Source organism: Hylobates moloch, unplaced genomic scaffold (assembly GCF_009828535.3).
Source record: "Hylobates moloch isolate HMO894 unplaced genomic scaffold, HMol_V3 SCAFFOLD_1, whole genome shotgun sequence".
Classification (NCBI taxonomy): Eukaryota; Metazoa; Chordata; class Mammalia; order Primates; family Hylobatidae; genus Hylobates; species Hylobates moloch.
Window position 1 is genome coordinate 17,306,030 of NW_026652276.1, and position 19,709 is coordinate 17,325,738.

At 36.6% G+C, this 19,709-nt stretch overlaps 1 protein-coding gene and 1 pseudogene across 3 annotated transcripts in view; both read left to right on the plus strand.

Moving 5' to 3' along the window:
- CUL3 (cullin 3) overlaps positions 1-19,709 on the plus strand; it is a 114,382-nt gene that overhangs the window by 69,402 nt on the left and 25,271 nt on the right. For all 3 annotated transcript variants that reach the window (XM_032754242.2, XM_032754247.2, XM_058437957.1), the window contains 8 exons: positions 2,530-2,690; positions 3,658-3,772; positions 5,991-6,219; positions 10,575-10,720; positions 11,445-11,621; positions 13,736-13,906; positions 14,474-14,581; positions 17,067-17,191. In XM_032754242.2, the coding sequence (XP_032610133.1) occupies positions 2,530-2,690; positions 3,658-3,772; positions 5,991-6,219; positions 10,575-10,720; positions 11,445-11,621; positions 13,736-13,906; positions 14,474-14,581; positions 17,067-17,191 (1,232 nt within the window). The remainder of the gene's footprint in view (positions 1-2,529; positions 2,691-3,657; positions 3,773-5,990; positions 6,220-10,574; positions 10,721-11,444; positions 11,622-13,735; positions 13,907-14,473; positions 14,582-17,066; positions 17,192-19,709) is intronic.
- On the plus strand, positions 17,280-19,689 carry LOC116809381 (ankyrin repeat domain-containing protein 49-like; annotated as a pseudogene).

A 19,709-nucleotide genomic window follows, 5' to 3' on the forward strand; every position in this document is an offset into this window, starting at 1 on the left:
TATATTTTTAAATTGAAATGTTTAGGATGCAAGTGTGTGTATATGTTTAATAGTTTCCCTGTTTTACTACCTGTCTTTAGCCATTCAGATAGTGGTTTTGATCACATTGGTTAAAAGGTATTCTCCTGTCTCTGGTGCTTTTCTATACAATATATACTTATATGTAGAACTTAGAAAAATCAAATTTGTAAAATAGTTAATTTAAGCAATAATAGTGATCATTTTTATAATAAAAGGGATTCTTGTTGGTTTTTGAGTTATTAAAGTTATGCTAGTTTTTATTATGTACATGTTGTTCTGTGCTGAGAAGTAAAACACAATTAGTTATGACAGTAGGAAAAGGTTGGGCCTGGAGGTCATGTGAGATGAAAGAGGAGGTTTACAGGCGGTGGCTCACACCTGTAATCCCAGCACTTTGGGAGGCCGAGGCGGGTAGATCACGAGGTCAGGAGATCAAGACCATCCTGGCCCACATGGTGAAACCCTGTCTTTACTAAAAATACAAAAATTAGCCAGGCCTGGTGGCGGGTGCCTGTAATCCCAGCTACTTGGGAGGCTGAGGCAGGAGAATCACTTGAACCTGGGAGGTAGAGATTGCAGTGAGCCGAGATCGCACCACTGCACTCCAGCCTGGCGATAGAGCGAGACTCCATCTCAAAAAAAAAAACAGTGTCAGCCATCAAAAGAAAGGAGGGAGGCTGGGCTCGGAGGCTCGCGCCTGTAATCCCAGCATTGTGAGAGGCCAAGGTGGGCAGATCACAAGGTCAAGAGATCGAGACCGTCCTGGCCAACATGGTGAAACCCTGTCTCTACTAAACATACAAAAATTAGCTGGGCGTGGTGGCAGGCACCTGTAGTCCCAGGTACTCAGGAGGCTGAGGCAGGAGAATCGCTTAAACCTGGGAGGCAGAGGTCGCAGTGAGCCAAGATCGCGCCACTGCACTCCAGCCTGGTGACAGAGCGACACCCTGTATCAAAAAAAAAAAAAAAAAAAAAAAAAGAGGAATGTGGTCAGAGGGAAACTTGGAATTTAAGATCTTGAGGATGGAAGTGTGAAGTCCAAGAAGTTCAAAGTCATCAATAAACGTTTTGAACTCATGAAAATTGATGTTAAGATTTCAAAAATGTGAGCTTGTGCTGAGATTATATAGAATGTAGAAACGTGAGCACTGAAGAAGATAATATAAAAAATAGCTTTCCTTGTTATTAGGTGTATACCATCATACAAGATGAATGAAAGGAGAAGGTTGGAGGAATGATGTCATATGAAGCAAGGACTGCATGTAGAGAATTTAATTAAAATTGTTTGGGGCCGGGCATGGTGGCTCACGCCTGTAATCTCAGCACTTTGGGAGGCCAAGGTGGGCAGATCACTTGAGGTCAGGACTTTCGAGACCAGGCCAACTGATGAAACCCTGTCTCCACAAAGAAATAAAAAAATTAGCCAGGCATGATGGTATATGCCTGTAATGTCAACTACTCAGAAGGCTGAGGCAGGAGAATTGCTGGAACCCAGGAGGAAGAGGTTGCAGTGAGCCGAGATGGCACCACTGTACTCCAGCCCAGACAACAGAGTGAATGAGACTCCATCTCAAAAAAAAAAAAAAAAGTTTGGAAAGTTGATTAATATTATTCTGGTTACATTGTTAATATGGTAGAGCTCTGTTCGTGTTCACCTTATTGTTAGCTATAACCTGTAGATTCATGTTCAAGAATCTGGTGAAAGATATGGACTTTCTTTCCAAAGTACTTAAACGTGAACAAACATATAATAACTTACTAATTTTAGAAGGCTCACAGACCCACCAAAGCCCAGAGAGATCCCTGTTGAGACGAGAAAGGAGTTATATTACTAATCCTTCTGTGCATTACAAAAAACAGTAGTTTTATTTCAGTGTATTTTGCTATCAATATGGATTTTCAGGGAATGCACAACACTTGTGGATTATCTGTGCTCTATAAACTGAGATATCTATAATCATGTTGGTAAGAACTTGAAAGTAATAATCTGTTTGAAGTGACAGTAAGTAGAGGTGTTTTAATTATGTAATACTTAATGCTGTTCTATTTTATGCATTAAAGCCTTTTAATATTTATCAGTAACAATCTAAGTTGTATAAATCCGTACTTTATTCAGCTCTCAATTTTACTTCAAAGAATATGATCTTCAGGTACAGTATTTAAGAACGAACCATGTTTGAGTATGCTGTAGCTTTGGGGAGAAAGTGTGCTACCTTACTATTTACCTTTTTTACTCTGCTTTTTTCTTCCTGGCTATGATGCTTACTTTTTACCCTTTTTCTTTAGGTAAATGGGCCACCATTTATAGCCATTGTCAATTGTAAAAACTTAACTTTATATAACTTGAGAGGTGCTAGAAAGTTGCACATTGCTTAAGATTGTTTGAAGTGTTTCTTACCTGAAAAATGATTGCTTTTGGAATTTTATTTCCTTTATTTGTTATTGTAGCACACAATAATTATTATGTTCACAAGAACTGTACTCACATTTATATGACTTTAACTGTAGGACCGTGTGTATGTACAACAAAATAATGTGGAGAATGTCTACAATTTGGGATTAATTATTTTTCGAGATCAAGTTGTACGTTATGGGTGTATTAGGGATCATCTACGGCAAACTCTATTGGATATGATTGCAAGAGAGCGGAAAGGAGAAGTTGTAGACAGGTAAAATTTCTCTCTTTACTCTTGTGGTTTTGGTTTTAGTGATTATATCCTGAGAACGATTCACTGTCTTAGTTTTATTAAAATAAATAAAAGCTTGAATGTTCAGCACATTGGGAAAATCCTCAGAAACGTAGTATCAGAGTTAACAGTTACCCAGAATTTAATTTGAAAGCACACATCTTTTATATTTTTAGAAGAGACTATTGTAAGCTTTTATTTAATATGCTTTTCAGCTAGTCGTCACTTTTGGCTTTTCATTTATTTTTCATGCCAGCATTTTTTTTCTTTTTTTCTGTGTAATAACATTTGTATTTTTTTTTCTTTAAGGGCTTTTGTCCTTCATTCCTAACATTTTTGAAGAAAACTATTGAACATAGTCTAAAATGACTAAGAACTGCTGTGCGCCTTTTAAGTCACATTTCATCCCCCTTCATAACAATGATTGCAGTGTCATTTTGGTGATGCTGCAGCTAAAGTGGCTTGAAATGCAAGATTTTTTTCTCTCCTTATCTGTTTTCAGAACAGCTGTTAAATGAAAATGTGTAAAGTTCTTTTTATTTCGTCTTTGGTGCTTGATCAGGATTGTCCAAAATCCATGTAGTGCAAAAAGTTATATTGCTCAGGAGTAGCTGTATATTGGACCCGTGTCTGGCAGTACAGCTTAATCTGTCTATCTCTCTGTCTCCCTTCTTCCAGATGAACAGCCTCTCTGTGTTTTCAAATACATAGAAATATTTAGACATTTTAGAGTAAGAACACCTTGAGAGAAATAGCTGTGCAGTCAAGATATGCTTTGCAACTTAAAATTAGGCTAAATCCTTTTGTCTTACATGAGTGGCCTATTGGAGATTGGTCACTTCAATAAGAGTTAAATGTCCTGAAGATATTTTTACCTACTTCTTTTGTAATCTTTATGTGAATTATTTAATGTAATTTAATTATGAAGTGATATAACTTTTTTCGACAGAGGCGCAATAAGAAATGCTTGCCAGATGTTAATGATTTTAGGTCTCGAAGGAAGATCAGTCTATGAAGAAGATTTTGAGGCTCCTTTTTTGGAAATGTCTGCAGAATTTTTTCAGGTAATCCATGAAAATGTAAATAAATAATCTTTTAAGATGTTCTTAATGTTATTTAATATAGTTACTAATTTAACTATTTTGACCTTTTTTAACTGAGGCCCATTAAGCGAGGGGAGTATGCAAAAAATGCCCATCAGCACACCTACCTCACATTCTGACCATTCCAGTTAAGCAACTCATCGATAACAAATTGAAGAGCTTGAACTTACACACATGGTTTTTAAAATATCAGAGATGACCCTTGAACAGTGTGGGGCATAGGGACACTGACGCCCCTGTGTAGTCGGAAGTCCACATAAAACTTTTGACTCCCCAAAAACTTAACTAATAGTGTGCTGTTGACTGAAAACCTTACAGGTAATATAAACAGTTGATTAGCATATATTTTGTATATGTATTGCATATTGTATTCTTACAATAAAAGTAAGCTAGAGAAAAGAAAGTGTTATTAAGACCATTACACGGAAGATAAACTGTAATTTACTGTTCACTAAGTGGAAGTGGATCATCAAAGTCTTCATCCTTGTCTTCACGTTGAGTAGGCTGAGGAGGAGTAAGAAGAAGGAGGGCTTGGTCTTGCTGTCTAAGAGGTGGCAGGGGAGGAAGAAAATCCACTTCATGGACCTGTGCAGTTCAAACTTGTGTTGTTCAAGGGTCAGCTGTATGTTATAAAACTGTAAACTTAGAAATATCCTTAACGTTTTACTATATCTAATATTATAAATTATTTAAGTACTATAAATTCACAGCAGTACATCGCCAACGAAGTCTTATCTGCAGGCTTTTAGTCACTTAAATTACTAGTAAAACACACATAAGGATATGGATGATTCTGTAGTGCATATTTGCCTTAAAGGTTGTTGATTAAAATATTACAGGCTAATGGTACTATTGGTAGAAATTTGCAACAGTGGTCCAGCAACTAAATTGCTAAAAGTAAAGCTAAACTGGTACTAATTTGTAACGAAATGATGATAATAACAATAACTGAGTACTAGTAAACATAAGATAGTATTTATAAGGTAACTGTAACAAGGCATTTTTCCTGAAAACCGTAACTACCTGAGCAGTTAACAGCAGGAATTTTGTAGTGTTGCCAAAACAGATGTATTAGTAAGAAGCTAAAGTGTTGGCCAGGCGCGGTGGCTCAAGTCTGTAATCCCAGCACTTTGGGAGGCTGAGATGAGTGGATCACGATATCAGGAGATTGAGACCATCCTGGCGAACACGGTGAAACCCCATTTCTACTAAAAATACAAAAAAATTAGCCGGGCGTGGTGGCAGGCGCCTGTAGTCCCAGCTACTCGGGAGGCTGAGGCAGGAGAATGGCATCGACCCGGGAGGTGGAGCTTGCAGTGAGCCAAGATCGCACCACTGCACTCTAGCCTGGGTGACAGAGCGAGACTCTGTCTCAAAAAAAAAAAAAAAAAAAGATTAATAGTTATTTAAAAGCTCTTATTCTCAAACTTTAGTGTATATGTTTACTGTTTTTAGACTGGGAGTGGGGTGGCAGGAAGACTTAAGTAACCAGCAGTATGCCAGCAAAGCTTATGATAAACATGATGAATCTTTCTGGTTATAATTTTACATGAAAACAAATCAAGGCCGGGCACGGTGGCTCATGCTTGTAATCCCAGCACTTTGAGAGGCCGAGGTGGGCGGATCACGAGGTCAGGAGATCGAGACCACGGTGAAACCCCGTCTCTACTAAAAAATACAAAATATTAGCCAGGCGTGGTGGCAGGCGCCTGTAGTCCCAGCTACTCGGGAGGCTGAGGCAGGAGAATGGCGTGAACCCGGGAGGCGGAGCTTGCAGTGAGCCAAGATCACACCACTGCACTCCAGCCTGGGCGACAGAGCAAGACTCCGTCTCAAAAAAAAAAAAAAGAATGTCCCACTGTATCTTGGAGTCAGATGCTTCTAAACTTTTGACCCTCACTGGTGTGTATTTACTTTTTCTGCTGTTTTTTGGAGTACATTGGCACAGTTTGAAAAACATTGCTTACAGATAATGTTTTAATTTAGTATTACGTAAATACCAAAGGCTTTAAAGGATATAATTCAGACTATATCAATCTTTTGTGTAATGGGAAATTACACAGAATGCTAATAGTACTTATTTTATTTAGGCTGATTTATTATAAACACTGTAGAAACCCAGCTAAAAGCAAAAACACACTTTTCTTCTATGTTAAAAAAATGTTTTTTTAAATTGCAGATGGAAAGCCAGAAATTTTTAGCAGAAAATAGTGCTTCAGTATATATAAAGAAAGTAGAAGCTAGAATTAATGAAGAAATAGAACGAGTGATGCACTGCCTTGACAAATCAACGGAAGAACCAATTGTAAAGGTGGTTGAAAGGGAACTCATTTCCAAGCACATGAAGACTATAGTAGAAATGGAGAATTCTGGGCTAGTACATATGTTGAAAAATGGAAAGACAGAAGGTAAGTGTTACCGATTGAAAAATAATTAAATCCTTTTTCTGCCTTATCGATATTTTTTAAATTTTCCTACAATTAAAGCAGATAATATCAGCTTTCAAGAAGTTGTGGTGTGTATTGTTAATTTGTCTCCATTGTTAACTTTGATGGGATTTCCAAGCTTGATTCTGTCTTACTAATGAAGATTTTAGATATTTCTAATGAATTGAGCATTTCCTGTCTTTAAGTCTCATTTTACATTTCTCTTAATCCAGAAGATAAAAGGTGTAATAGTATTGGTGAGCCCAATGAGCTCCTCATTCATTCCTGTACTTGCTGTATACCAAAGGATGTGGGCTCTCTTTAGTCCTACATACTCTCTTGGGGTTTTGTGATTCTCTTAAAACTTAAGTTTCCACCTTAAGATTTTTGTAGACTTTCATTTGGGATTTAGTTGTGACAGGGTGCTGAAAATGCAAAAATACCTGTGTCTTCCATATTGACATACTTAGATAAATTAGATTGGTTTGGGGAACACTGAAGTTACAGAATGGAAAAGGAGGAAGGAGGAGTGCATAAAAGTAAAGAACATTTTTGAGATAACTAACATTTGTTTTTTATAGCTATTTATTTTCCTGGGGTAAAAAAAAAATTGTGACAAGTATCCTAGAAGAAATCACAAGTTAAAAGAACAATAACCATATCCTCTATTCTTAGTGTCTGATGCTTTGTTTTAAAACTTTGCCTTTACCACTGATAAGGTATTAGGAAATAAAAAAAACATGGTCCTTTGTTCTCCTGCTTCCTAGATGAAATCTAAGCAATATTTTATCCACTTCTTTTTAGTAAAAGAAATACATACTGCCTGTTGGGGTCATGAGCTATGTAGGGAATGAAAAAAGTTTTTTAAAGGAGAATTATAAAGAGAAGGAGGATACAAGAGAAAGGAAAACGAAAGCTGGTGGGAAGTTGAGCCATGTTTATCTCTAGTGAAATCCTTACCTTGTGTTTTAAAATTGTTAAATGTTTGTATATATGAGAAATCCCTGAAAAGTTATATGTAATTTTCAAAAAAAAAAACAAAACTAGAGAGACTTCCTTTTTAAAAGACGCTTCAGTTAAACCTTTTTTGTAACAGCAAAAAAAAAATCAGAAGTCATCTAGTATGTTTGCTGTGTTTTCTAAAATTGAGTTCCAAGTCCGGGGTTGGCAAGCTTTTTTGTTGTTGAATAAAATGGCTTGTGAGCCATGCAGTCACAGTGAGAAAATAGTCCTAGACAATGACAAATGAATAATCCTAACTGTGTTTCTATAAGACCTTATTTATGGGCCCTGAAACTTGAATTTCATGTAATTTTTATGTGTCACTAAATAGTATTCTTTACAGTTTTTCCTCAGCCATTAAAAATTGAAAACCATGCTTAGTTCATGAGCTGTACATAAATAGATGGCAGGCTGTATTTGCCCCACGGGTTCTAATTCGATGACCCTTCTCTAAATGGTCTCTGGTAGACTAGGACTTTATGCAAAGCATTTGCCCTGCTTAAACAAAATGAGTATTGATAAATTATGTAACGTACTGTTTAGGTATTGAATGAATGCTTTCTTACCTACCTTAGGGGCTAGGAAATGTTTGATGGAGAGGTTGTTGGGCATACCTGAAATACAGCATCTCTGTAACCTGTGTGGAGATGTATGTAAAAGGTGTCAGGTATGCCTATCATGGCGAGCACTTACGTGAATAAAGGAATACCATAACAGTACTCACCAGAGTTCTCCTTTATTTAGTACCTTAGGTTTCCAACAACACAGTAGCTGTCTGTGATTCTAAGTTAAATTTTAAAATCCTGTTTTTGTCCAGGCAGGGCGGCAAACGCCTGTAATCTCAGTACTTTTGGGAGGCTGAAGCGGGTGGATCGCTTGAGCTCAGGAGTTCAAGACCAACCTGGGCAAATTGGTGAAACCCTGTCTCTATGAAAAATACAAAAATTAGCTGGGCATGATGGCACATGCCTATAGTCCCAGCCACTTGGGAGGTTGAGGTGAGAGGATCATTTGATCTGGCCGGGGAGGTCAAGGCTGCAGTGAGCCAAGGTTATGCCACTGCACTCCAGCCTGGGCTACAGAGGGAGATCTGTCTTAAGAAAAAAAAGGTGGGGGGGGTTAATTTTTCTGAGCTTCCACTAGAAACCTGGTGGCAAAATGTCTTAATTGTGGTGGGCCCTGCTCTTGGAAAAAATGTTGCTCTTGTTGAGAATATAGCAGAGGAGGCAACTTCACCATTATGAAGCCAAATTCTCATAAATTAGAAAATGAAAAACAGTTTCTCACTGTGAATGGAGGATAAATTGGATTGGTTATTAGATGCAGGTAGCACTGTGAAATTAAGTTCAAATGGTATCTTTTTTTTTTTTTTTTGAGACGAAGTCTTGCTCTGTTGCCCAGGCCGGAGTGCAGTGGCAGGATCTCGGCTCACTGCAAGCTCTGCCTCCCAGGTTCATGCCATTCTCCTGCCTCAGCCTCACGAGTAGCTGGGACTACAGGCGCCCACCACCACGCCCAGCTAATTTTTTGTATTTTTAGTAGAGATGGGGTTTCACCATGTTAGCCAGGATGGTTTCGATCTCCTGACCTTGTGATCCAGCTGTCTCAGCCTCCCAAAGTGTTGGGATTACAGGTGTGAGCCACCGTGTCCCGCCAGTATCTTACTATTTTATTAAGTGTATATAGAAATAATGATATTTAATTTTTGAATGCCAGATTATTTTCATTTACTTTTACATTCCCTTTACCCCAACATTTAAATACAATGAAATTGTAGTAATTTATGTACAACTAAATACACAACATGTAATATCTAAGTAAAACTTACAACAACATAGGAGTGAAATAGACAAGTTGTGAACCATTTTGTTAGAAGTATTTGGTGTGCCACATTTACTGTAGTATGTGTCCATAAATTGTTGTTGCATTTGTAATACCTGTTCTAAATATGGGTAACTTGGTTGTAATTTATGGTAAGTATGTGAGAAGCTATAAAATTGCCATGTGTGGGTTACTGTGGGCATATATTATTAATGGAAACTAAAATTTGCTGCTGAAAGTCACTGAAATAAAGTTTAGTGAAACTTTGTAAATCTTGCTTCGAAATATTTTTAAAATACATACAACTTTAGTTTAAGCTCTAAACTACTCTTAGAACTGTAGACCAAGGTAGGCAAATTAGGGCCTGTCTGGTGCACTACCAGTTTGGTTAAAAAAAAAAAAAATCAAGAGTATTTAATTGCACATGAAAATTTATATAAATTTTCAGTGTCCATGAAGTTTTATTTGAAACATAGTCACATTGATTAATTTATGTATTTTCTGTGGCTACTTTCTTGCTACAGTGTCAGAGTAGAGTCAGAGCTCTATGGCTCACATTTTAAAATATTTATTATCTGATACTTTACAGAAAAAACATTGGTCAGCCTCTGATCTAGAAACTCTTAACTCCATTTTAAAAAGTTATTGATTGTAAAACTTTTAAAATTATCATTGTAAAGTTCTGACACTGTGTTCTCCCAGTAAGTTGTTATTGCAAAGAAACACTAGACATATGGGAAAACTGTATTTTAAAATCTGTATTTTAGTCTTGTGAAAAATGATATTAAAAAATGGATAGGATCCAGAGTTTTCATTCTAAATTTAAAAAGTATAGTGAGATAGACCAAATTTTGAAGTACAGATATTGGCTTAGGATGCCACCTGGGAAACATTAGGGATTGCTCTCAGGAAAATATTTGAGAAGTGGTGTTTATATTATACATTTCATAAAAACTTTACCTGAGGTGTAATGAAGTAAATCCTAGTATAGTTCATTTGATTTGTTTTCATGATTATCAGTTAAACCTTTGGAAATACCCATAAGACTTAAATTGATTTTAAAATTTCTTCCTCATTACAGGGACTACCAATTATCTCTTAATTAGTGACCCTTTTTGTAGACGTTTTGTAGTGTCATTAGGTCTGCATTAGAGTTATGTAGGATAAAGTATTTATGAACTCAAAACTGCAGTTGCCATGTTTTTGTGACATTACTTGTTTATTATGGTTTTTGGCATCTCTTCTTCCATGTAAATTTAAATTTGCTAGGACATTTAATTGATGCTTTCAAAGCATCTCATCTAAAAGTTGTGTTTTATAAATTACAATAATAACCATTAACTAGCCTACTTTTTCATGTTTTCATTTCAATGTATGTATATTTTTAATAGTCATGTGGTCAGCAAATGGGAGTAATGGAGAAATTAGCCTTTCTAAGTATTATAGCATGAACAGAGATTCGTGTTTTTTTCTTTAATCTTTAATGTAGCCAATTTGTGTTTTCTGATTTGTAGACCTTGGTTGCATGTACAAGTTATTTAGTCGTGTGCCAAATGGTTTGAAAACAATGTGTGAGTGTATGAGTTCCTATTTGAGGGAGCAAGGTAAAGCTCTTGTTTCTGAAGAAGGAGAAGGAAAGAATCCTGTTGACTATATCCAGGTAAGTAAACCCAGAAGATTCTCTGCGTTTATGATAAAGGCATTTTGACAAGTGCTAAAAAGGCCACTTTTACCATGCTGTGTATTGTGTACTTTCAACTTAATTGTCCCAGCAGTAAATTAATATTTGTAATTATCCTACATATTTTAGGATTTTGCAAGGTGTGCGTATTTGTATCAGGGAGCTAAAATTCAACTGCTACTTTTCATTTAACTTCTTTGATGAAGACCTTGTTTAAATAGCCTCAATAGTGAATGTGAGGTTCTTTGGTATGCCTTAGTGTTTGTATACTGTAGTATATTGGAAAAAACAACTGGTTTAAATATTTTTTGTTTGAAAATGTTTTGTTTTCAGGGAGTACTATGAATAAATTATGTGCCATGTTTTGTGTTTTAATATAATCAGCTTTTTTTGGTACATTTTTTAAGCTAATTTTTTTCCCTGGCTAACCCATTCCATCAAGACAGGAGAATGAGAAACAGTGAGGAGGTTCTTTGGTTCGTTTGCATTGTATAATACATATATGGAAGTTATAATACTTCTCTCATTGACATTTTTAATAGAGGCTTAGATATAGGCTTGAAAATAATATCAAAACTATAAGTTTAAAAATCAGTATACATGTTTATTACCAGCAAAGTTAAGATATACATACATGGTCATAAGTGTATTATTTATGGAAAAATTATTATAATGTGTCCTAAATTTTGTTTTTATTTCTAAGGGCTTATTGGATCTGAAGAGTAGGTTCGATCGCTTCCTTCTGGAATCATTCAACAATGACCGGCTCTTTAAACAAACTATTGCGGGTGACTTTGAGTATTTTCTCAACCTCAACTCCAGGTCTCCTGAATACCTCTCATTATTTATTGATGATAAGCTGAAAAAGGGAGTCAAAGGGGTAAGTAGTAATGCATTTGAAAATAACATTTAATTTTATTTAAAGATATAAAATTATATGTAAAATTAGGACATTTCACAGATAAAAATTAAGGATGACCCATTGCTGTGCTTAAATATGTGCCATGGTCTGTTAAAAAATATTGTTTGAAATACTTGACATGCTCAAAAGTAGTTAGACATTTCACTCAATGTGTAATTGGCTTCAAAAACAAGCAACTGGATGGGCTTGGTGGTTCATGCCTATAATCCCAGCATTTGGGGAGGCCAAGGCAGGAGGATCTCTTGAGGCCAGGAGTTTGAAATTAGCCTTGTTAACATAGTGAGACTCCATCTCTACAAAAAAAGAAAAAAATTAGTGGCGCACAGTGGTATACCCCTATTGTCCCAGAAGCTGAGGCAGAGGATCACTTGAGCTCAGGAGTTCAAGGCTGCAGTGAGCTATGATTGCATGACTGCACTCTATCCTGGGCGACAGAGCAAGACCTTGTCTCAAAAAAACTGAACAACTGTCCAGGTGTGGTGGCTTATGCCTGTAATCCCAGCACTTTGGGAGGCTGAGGTGGGCAGATCACCTGCAATCGGGAGTTTGAGACCAGCCTGACCAACTTAGTGAAACCCCATCTCTACTAAAAATACAAAATTAGCTGGGTGTGGCGGTGGATGCCTGTAATCCCAGCTACTCAGGAGGCTGAGGCAGGAAAATCACTTGAACCCAGGAGGCGGAGGTTACAGTGAGCCGAGATGGCACCACTGCACTCCAGCCGGGGCAACAGTAGCGAAACTCCGTCTCAAAAAAAAAAAAACACTGAACAACTACACAGCTGTAGTTGGTAAACAGTCATGTTTATGACTGAGAATTAGGCATGCTGAAGCTAAAGAACTAGAAAACTTTCTAGTACAGAGTGTTGTTTACTCTCATCTGGTTCTGGAGGTTATATGTCAAACAATAATTGGATGCCAAGAATGTTAAGGCATAGATAGAGTAGATCTCAGAAAATAGTTGGTGTAGCTCAGTTTCAAGCCTTTGTGATATATGATACCTCTGTAACATGAGGAGCTCACGACAGCATAGAAAATCAACTGAAGCATAAAACATGCTCACATCTGAATTGGTCTCTTTTGACTTCATTTTGGAATTTCTGACACCAAAGGGAAAAGCAGCATGTCACAGGTTTTACAGGCAGTAGCTGCAATAAGGAAACAAAATCACTAAGGATGCACAGAATAGAAAGGTGTATTAATTTATGCATTCATTTGGTCTTCCATTTTTCAAATATGTTAATACAACCTGCCACAGAATCCTTTTGCCCTCATTTAAAAGTAAGGGCGGCCGGGCACGGTGGCTCACGCTTGTAATCCCAGCACTTTGGGAGGCCAAGGCGGCGGATTACATGAGGTCGGGAGTTCAAGACCAGCCTGACCAATATGGAGAAACCCCATCTCTACTAAAAATACAAAATTAGCTGGGTGTGGTGGTACCTGTCTGTAATCCCAGCTACTCGGGAGGCTGAGGCAGGAGAATCACTTGAACCTGGGAAACAGAGGTTGCAGTGAGCCGAGATGGCGCTATTGCACTCCAGCCTGGGCAACGAGTGAAACTCCATCTCAAAAGAAAAAAAAAATAGAAATAAAAAAAAGTAAGGGCAATGGCCTTTTTACTGTTTGGATTATAACAAATTATTGCCTTTTGTTTGCACAGTTTAGGCTTTCAGTGAGCTTAAATGAAAAATTCCGTCTTTTGGCTGTGTAAGTTTTTGCCTGCATATGCAAAGGCTTCATAAAATAATGTCTGTGACTAAAATTTCATTTCATCTGTTCTCAGTCATCCCTTAACCCAGCGCTATATTACCTTATGCCTCCAATTCAGTGGTAGCCCTCTATGGAATAGAATTCCACTCCAACCCCTCATTCATGATGCACTAAATGAGAATGTAAGAATGATGCTACTGTGTGAAGTAGGAGACACTTTCTCAAACCGTATCCCTTTTTCTGATGTATGTCAACCAGATATCTGTGTTTTTAAACAATAGTGTTTTTAAGCTGTAAATGAACTGTAGTACTACTTTTGTAGAACTAAAATTGTATAATTATTACATCGTCTTAATTTTGCAGCTAACAGAACAAGAAGTAGAAACAATACTGGATAAAGCAATGGTCCTTTTTAGGTTTATGCAAGAAAAAGATGTATTTGAACGTTACTATAAACAACACTTGGCAAGGAGACTTCTCACAAATAAAAGTGTTTCTGATGACTCTGAAAAAAACATGATATCCAAGTTAAAGGTAAGGTGTGTTTTAGATGGAATAGAGTGCACCTAACTGAGGTTTATCATGATTGTGTACTGACAACATGTGATTGGAAATTATTTGGTTGATTATTAAGTGTTTATTTCTAGAAATAAAGGTAGATTGTTTTGGAGAAGAACACAGACTACACTAACATTTGTTCAAGTTCAGGGACATTCAGAGTTTGCTGGAATTTCTGTTGGTGTGCCAGGATACATTCATGGAGGCCTGGAAGGGAGGATTAGTAAAAGGGAAACAATAAAGAGGCTATGCTATGTAGTTCTTTTTCACAAAGTGTGGTCCATAGAATACTTGCACCTGAATCACCTGAGATGCTAGTTAAAAACAGAGTTCTGGGCCCTGCCTTTCTTTCTCTGAAAGAATCTGGGAATTTGCATTTTAAAATCCTAAAGTTTGGTAACCACAGGCATAGAGCAACTATTGGAAAAATTTACAAGAAGGTTATCAGGGATAGCAATAACATGAAATAATTTATTTATTTCTGTACTTTCTCATAGAAAAATCTACCATTTATTTTTGTTTATTCGTGTTTTTCCTCCATAGACTGAATGTGGATGCCAGTTCACGTCAAAACTGGAAGGAATGTTTAGGGATATGAGCATCTCAAACACAACGATGGATGAATTCAGGCAACATCTACAGGCAACTGGTGTAAGATTCTGCATTAATTTCTACTTAGATATTCATGTAAAGTCTTTTGTAATGGGTATTTTCATCCACTTAGCAGATGACAGTTGTTTCTATAAATGTCATTAGTGACAACATGTGCTTATCTGTGAGTACTTAAAATTATTTTCCTTCACATTGCCTCTTTTTCTGTGTTTATGTTAAAACTTTTTATTCTTTTAAAATTTAGTTGTTTCTTCCCACTGGAAGGAATACACTGACAGTTTAATAAAGAATTATTCTGTTGTTAATAAAGATAATACAAATCTATTATAAATTGTGGAAAGAGTACTGGGCTTAACAGAAGTTTACTAAGTTTCAGTACTCTTCTTTTCACTTTACCCCAAGATTGTGTCATCTTGGGATAGTCACCTGACCTTCCTATACCTCACTACTATCATTCTCCTCTGTAAGTTTAGCTTAAATGGGACTTACATCCTAAGGGTGCGTAGCAGGTGAAGTGAGACTATAAAAACACAGAAATTAATGTATTATAAATGTGTTTGGTATAACTCCCCAAAGGTGGTGAGCTGGAACTTCTTTGGCTTTGGAGTCTGATGGGGGTTTTGTGAGCATTTAATGAAATTCAGAATTTAGTTTCATTTTTTACTCTGATTTTCAACTTAACCTTAAGTTTAGAGAATTCTACAGTTTTTAAATTTTTAAAATCACCGTGTACTACTTTATGGTTAAAATGTGTCACAACCATTTAACAGATTTGTGAGTCTTTTCCTTTGTTATCTAAATACGAGATCGTCACTTCTACTGGTCTCATAGTCTTGCAAACCAGATATGTGAAAATACCTAGTTCTGTAGAATAACCATTCATTTCTATGAAAACATTCTGACTCTAATGTAAATAGTTGTATGATTTGCTTTATAAATATCAGTGTTTATAGTGGAGAAGAGCTGAGAGGAGGAAAGATGCAAGTCCATGACAGAAATTTCAGGTGGACAGGAAATAGTAGTGTAATTATCTTGGATTTTTATTTTTAGAGTGTTTAGGAATTTGTAATTAAATCTAATATATTGATATATTTTCTTGTATTTTTTGTTTGCTCTAGTAAGTTTTTTAATTTTTTTCTTCCACTAATCTTACACATTGAAAGCTATAGAGAAGATTGGGGTGGTCCCATGCATATTGATATGGGATGGATGGACTGACCACTTTGTGACCTTCCCTTCCCCTAACCAACTTGCGAATGTATAAACAGTTCTCCACCTCCCCCAGTACACCATCTAAGAGTCTCCTCTATGATCCTCTCTTCTGTGCATCATCTAAGTTTATTTTCAGTTCCCTTAAAGTTAAGTAATCATTTATTGGATACTTGTGAAGAAATCTGAGTGTAGAATGCTTCTTGATATTCATAAAATCTGATTCATCCCCTTAAAAATTTATATTACTAAATCATTGAGGTAAGATAAAAATGGAATGATGGTTTATAACACATTCTGAGTATCAATAATAGAAATAATATTTAATCTTTATGAGTTTTTGTTGTGCCTTGTTGTTTACATAAAAATTTAATTTGTTTAAAGGAAGAAAATAATTGTGACAGTTGATACTAGCATAGTAGTAGTTATTCATTGTACAGCTATTTATAGAGCACCTGCTGTGTAGCAGTGGATCTATAGTGTCTTATGCAGAGGTTGTTAGAATGTGAGCTACATGTTAAAACATAAAAGTTTTAATTAACTGTAGTTGAAATAGGTGTTGGAATATTAGAAATATGTATTAAGATAGTAAAAATGTTTTAAAACTGAGATGAAGGATATTATGCTAGAATTTTCTCTAAAATGATATAATTGACCCCCTTGACCTTTTATTTAAAAAGGCCCAAACTTTTCAGTTCTCAATGATAACAGTAAGACTTGATTTGTGTGCCATAAACTATTCTTTGGTCAGTGTTTTTAAATTAACATCATAAGCAATAATTACAGCTATTTGCCATGTAGTTAAAATTTGGGAAACACTGGGTGGGTCTAACCTTTAAGAAAATCGGTTTTTTTGCCAGGTGCGATGGCTCATGCCTATAATCCCAGCACTTTGGGAGGCTGAGACGGGCAGATCATCTGAGGTCAGGAGTTCGAGACCAGCCTGACCAACATGGAGAAACCCCGTCTCTACTAAAAATACAAAATCAGCCAGGCGTGGTGGGCATGCCTGTAATCCCAGCTGCTCGGGAAGCTGAGGCAGGAGAATCGTTTGAACCTGGGAGGCGGAGGTTGCAGTGAGCCAAGATCATGCCATTGCATTCCAGCCTGGGCAACAAGCGAAACTCTGTCTCAAAAAAAAAAAAAAAAAAAAAAAAAAGAAAATCTGTTTGTTTTTTTTGTTTGTTTGTTTGTTTTTTAATTAGATATTAGACATGAAGCTAACTGCTTTGGTAAATCTAACACAATGTCTAAACAGAACAGAAAGCAAATCCTAGTTAATTTTGAGGGGAATATCTCTTTCTGTTTTACGTAGGTATCTTTAGGTGGTGTTGATCTTACAGTCCGGGTGCTCACGACAGGATATTGGCCCACTCAGTCAGCCACGCCAAAGTGCAACATCCCACCAGCACCAAGACATGCTTTTGAGATATTCAGAAGGTAAATCAAAATCGGACTTTGTATCACTATGTACAAATAAGTGTTCAAAATTAAAAATGAATTTGAACATTAGTATCCGTAATTGAGGATGAATGTATTCCATTTATTACCTCGTGTTCAAAAGGAGCATTTATCCTGGGATGCAGCAGTTTTCCCCTCTATAGGATCTTGATGAGTAAAGTAAAGCAGGCATAATTTATCTCTAGAAAGATTGTTTATATGCTGGCATTTGAAATGCCTTTTATTTAGAGCAGTAGTAAAAATGGAAAAAGAGTAAATGATGATGGAAAACTAGACCCAGAGAATTCCTTGGACTTTTCTGAACACTTCAACTAACTCTAATTGTTGGAAATACGTGGATACCTTATTCCCACTAGTACTCAGAGTCTCTGAGATGGCAGTTTTGATGAGGAAGAGGAGCAAGATGAAAAAACAAGAGTGTTAATGCAAGAAAAAAACAGAGAAAGATCCAAGCAAATATCTTTTTTGGGCTGCTGAAAATAATTGGCTTACCCAGTGTGGAGACTGCTTTGTGAAAAGACCACTCGTGTGAACACTGGGGATGAAGATGAGTGTATCACCCCCTTCATCGAGCAGCCTAAGGTGGACACTTAGACATTGTCTTTGAGCTGATTGCACAAGGGGCAGATGTTTTTGCAGTGACCGTGGATAGCTGGGCACCCCTGCAGAGTGCTTATAAGTGGAATAATACCAGCGTGGCTTCTTTATTTCTTCAGCATGGTGTAGATTAGTTATCAGTGACCAAACAGAAGGCCTCTTGACCCACTTGCGTCTTGCTGCGGGGATCAGAGACAGCAGAGATACTCTAGAACATCTACTGGTGAACTGTTAACCTCAAACCAGATCTGAAAAAACAACTGGGAAGAAACTGCATTTGATATTGCCAGGAGGACAAGTGTCTGTCACGACCTCTTTGAAATTGTGGAAGGCACTGTACAAATTCTTCACCTTAGTCTTAATGATTCTAGTAATTGTCTTAAGTGTCCAAGTACCAGTGCCTCCTTTGTGCGAGATGTAAAATATTCCCATAATAAAAGGTTGACATCAAACATCTTACTACAAAAAATTCATTGGTACTTATTAAGATGTTCTTCCAGGTGAATTGCCTGACCTTGATGTCAAAATGTATTTGAAAGTTGTTTGAATATATCTTGAATGATTTCTGTGGAGTTTGTGATTTTTATCAGAAATAATTTCGACTTGCCTATACTTAAAAACTTGACGTGGGTTGTACAGAAACTAAAGATATTTTTGGTGCTGATCCAGGAGATAATGTATTTTTAAATAGCCCATATTCTGGATCTTTGTTGAATATTCAGCATATTGACATGTATCTTTGTAAGGCGAAGTAACTAAGAATTTAACTTAAAAGGCCTCAAACATTCTGGTGCTATTCCAGCTGTCTCCTCTACATTACCATAGCCAGTTGCTTTCATTTTGAACCAGAAGCACTAGCATATTATTGACTTGTAGCTTCATAAATTAAAAAAATAAAAACTAGATTTGTCTTTCAGAACATAGGCCATTTTCCAGGAAAGCAGCTAGGTGTTTAATCCATTAATCTTGTATACTGTCTCCACCACCACAATTCACATAATCCTGTGGACAGTCCTGCTTCACCCTGGTCAACTGCATGATCCTTATTGTAATAGGGAATCAGTATAACACTTTAGACTTGCACACAGATAACACCCTGTTGCAAGAGTTCACGATATGTCTGCTGTCCAACTAGTAATTCTACTTGCCTAATTCTACTGGTTTAGGCACTGCTTATAGTCTCTTGAGTTCACAGAAATGTTGGTTTTTTTCCGTCCCCAAAGTCCTCATTTTTTATAAACTGTAGAAAGGCAAAACGACAAGGGAAAAGGAATTCTAAGAGTGAAGGGATGATTATTATATTTGGGCAAGAACCACAGAGTGGCTCAGACTTTGGAAAAAATATGTTGTGGATAGTGACAAAAAACAGAAATATAAAAATTCAAGAAAAAGTATCAGTTCTGAACAACAAAAACAAAGGGAGAGTTTATCCTTTATAATTTTAATATGTAAGAAAGTTACATAAACTTTTCCCAGAGGAATATTTTATAAATGCCCTTCGTTCAGCATTAGTGCATTGAGTATTTTTTGTACTGTGGTATAGGAGTATATTTTGTACTGTTGATGTCTGCTACTGGCTTAGAACAAATTGATTATTGGGTTACCGTGGAGAAAGGTGGTCTTCAGACCAGCAAGGGCTGAGCAGCAGTAGGTTGGGGCAGAGTATACGGTAGAAATTATTTAGTGTGCTGCCTTTGTCATTTAATGTCTAGCTGAGTTACTTAGGACTTTCTCAAGATCTCGCCTATAGAAAGTTGAAACTGAACTTGATTCCTAAAGTTTCCTTTTAAGTTTTAAAGTCCACACACACACACACGTTTAAGGGATGTTATCCTGTAGTTTGTAATTTCAAATGTGTAAGTTTGTTTGATTTTCTAAAACCTGGTTTGATTTACTGAAG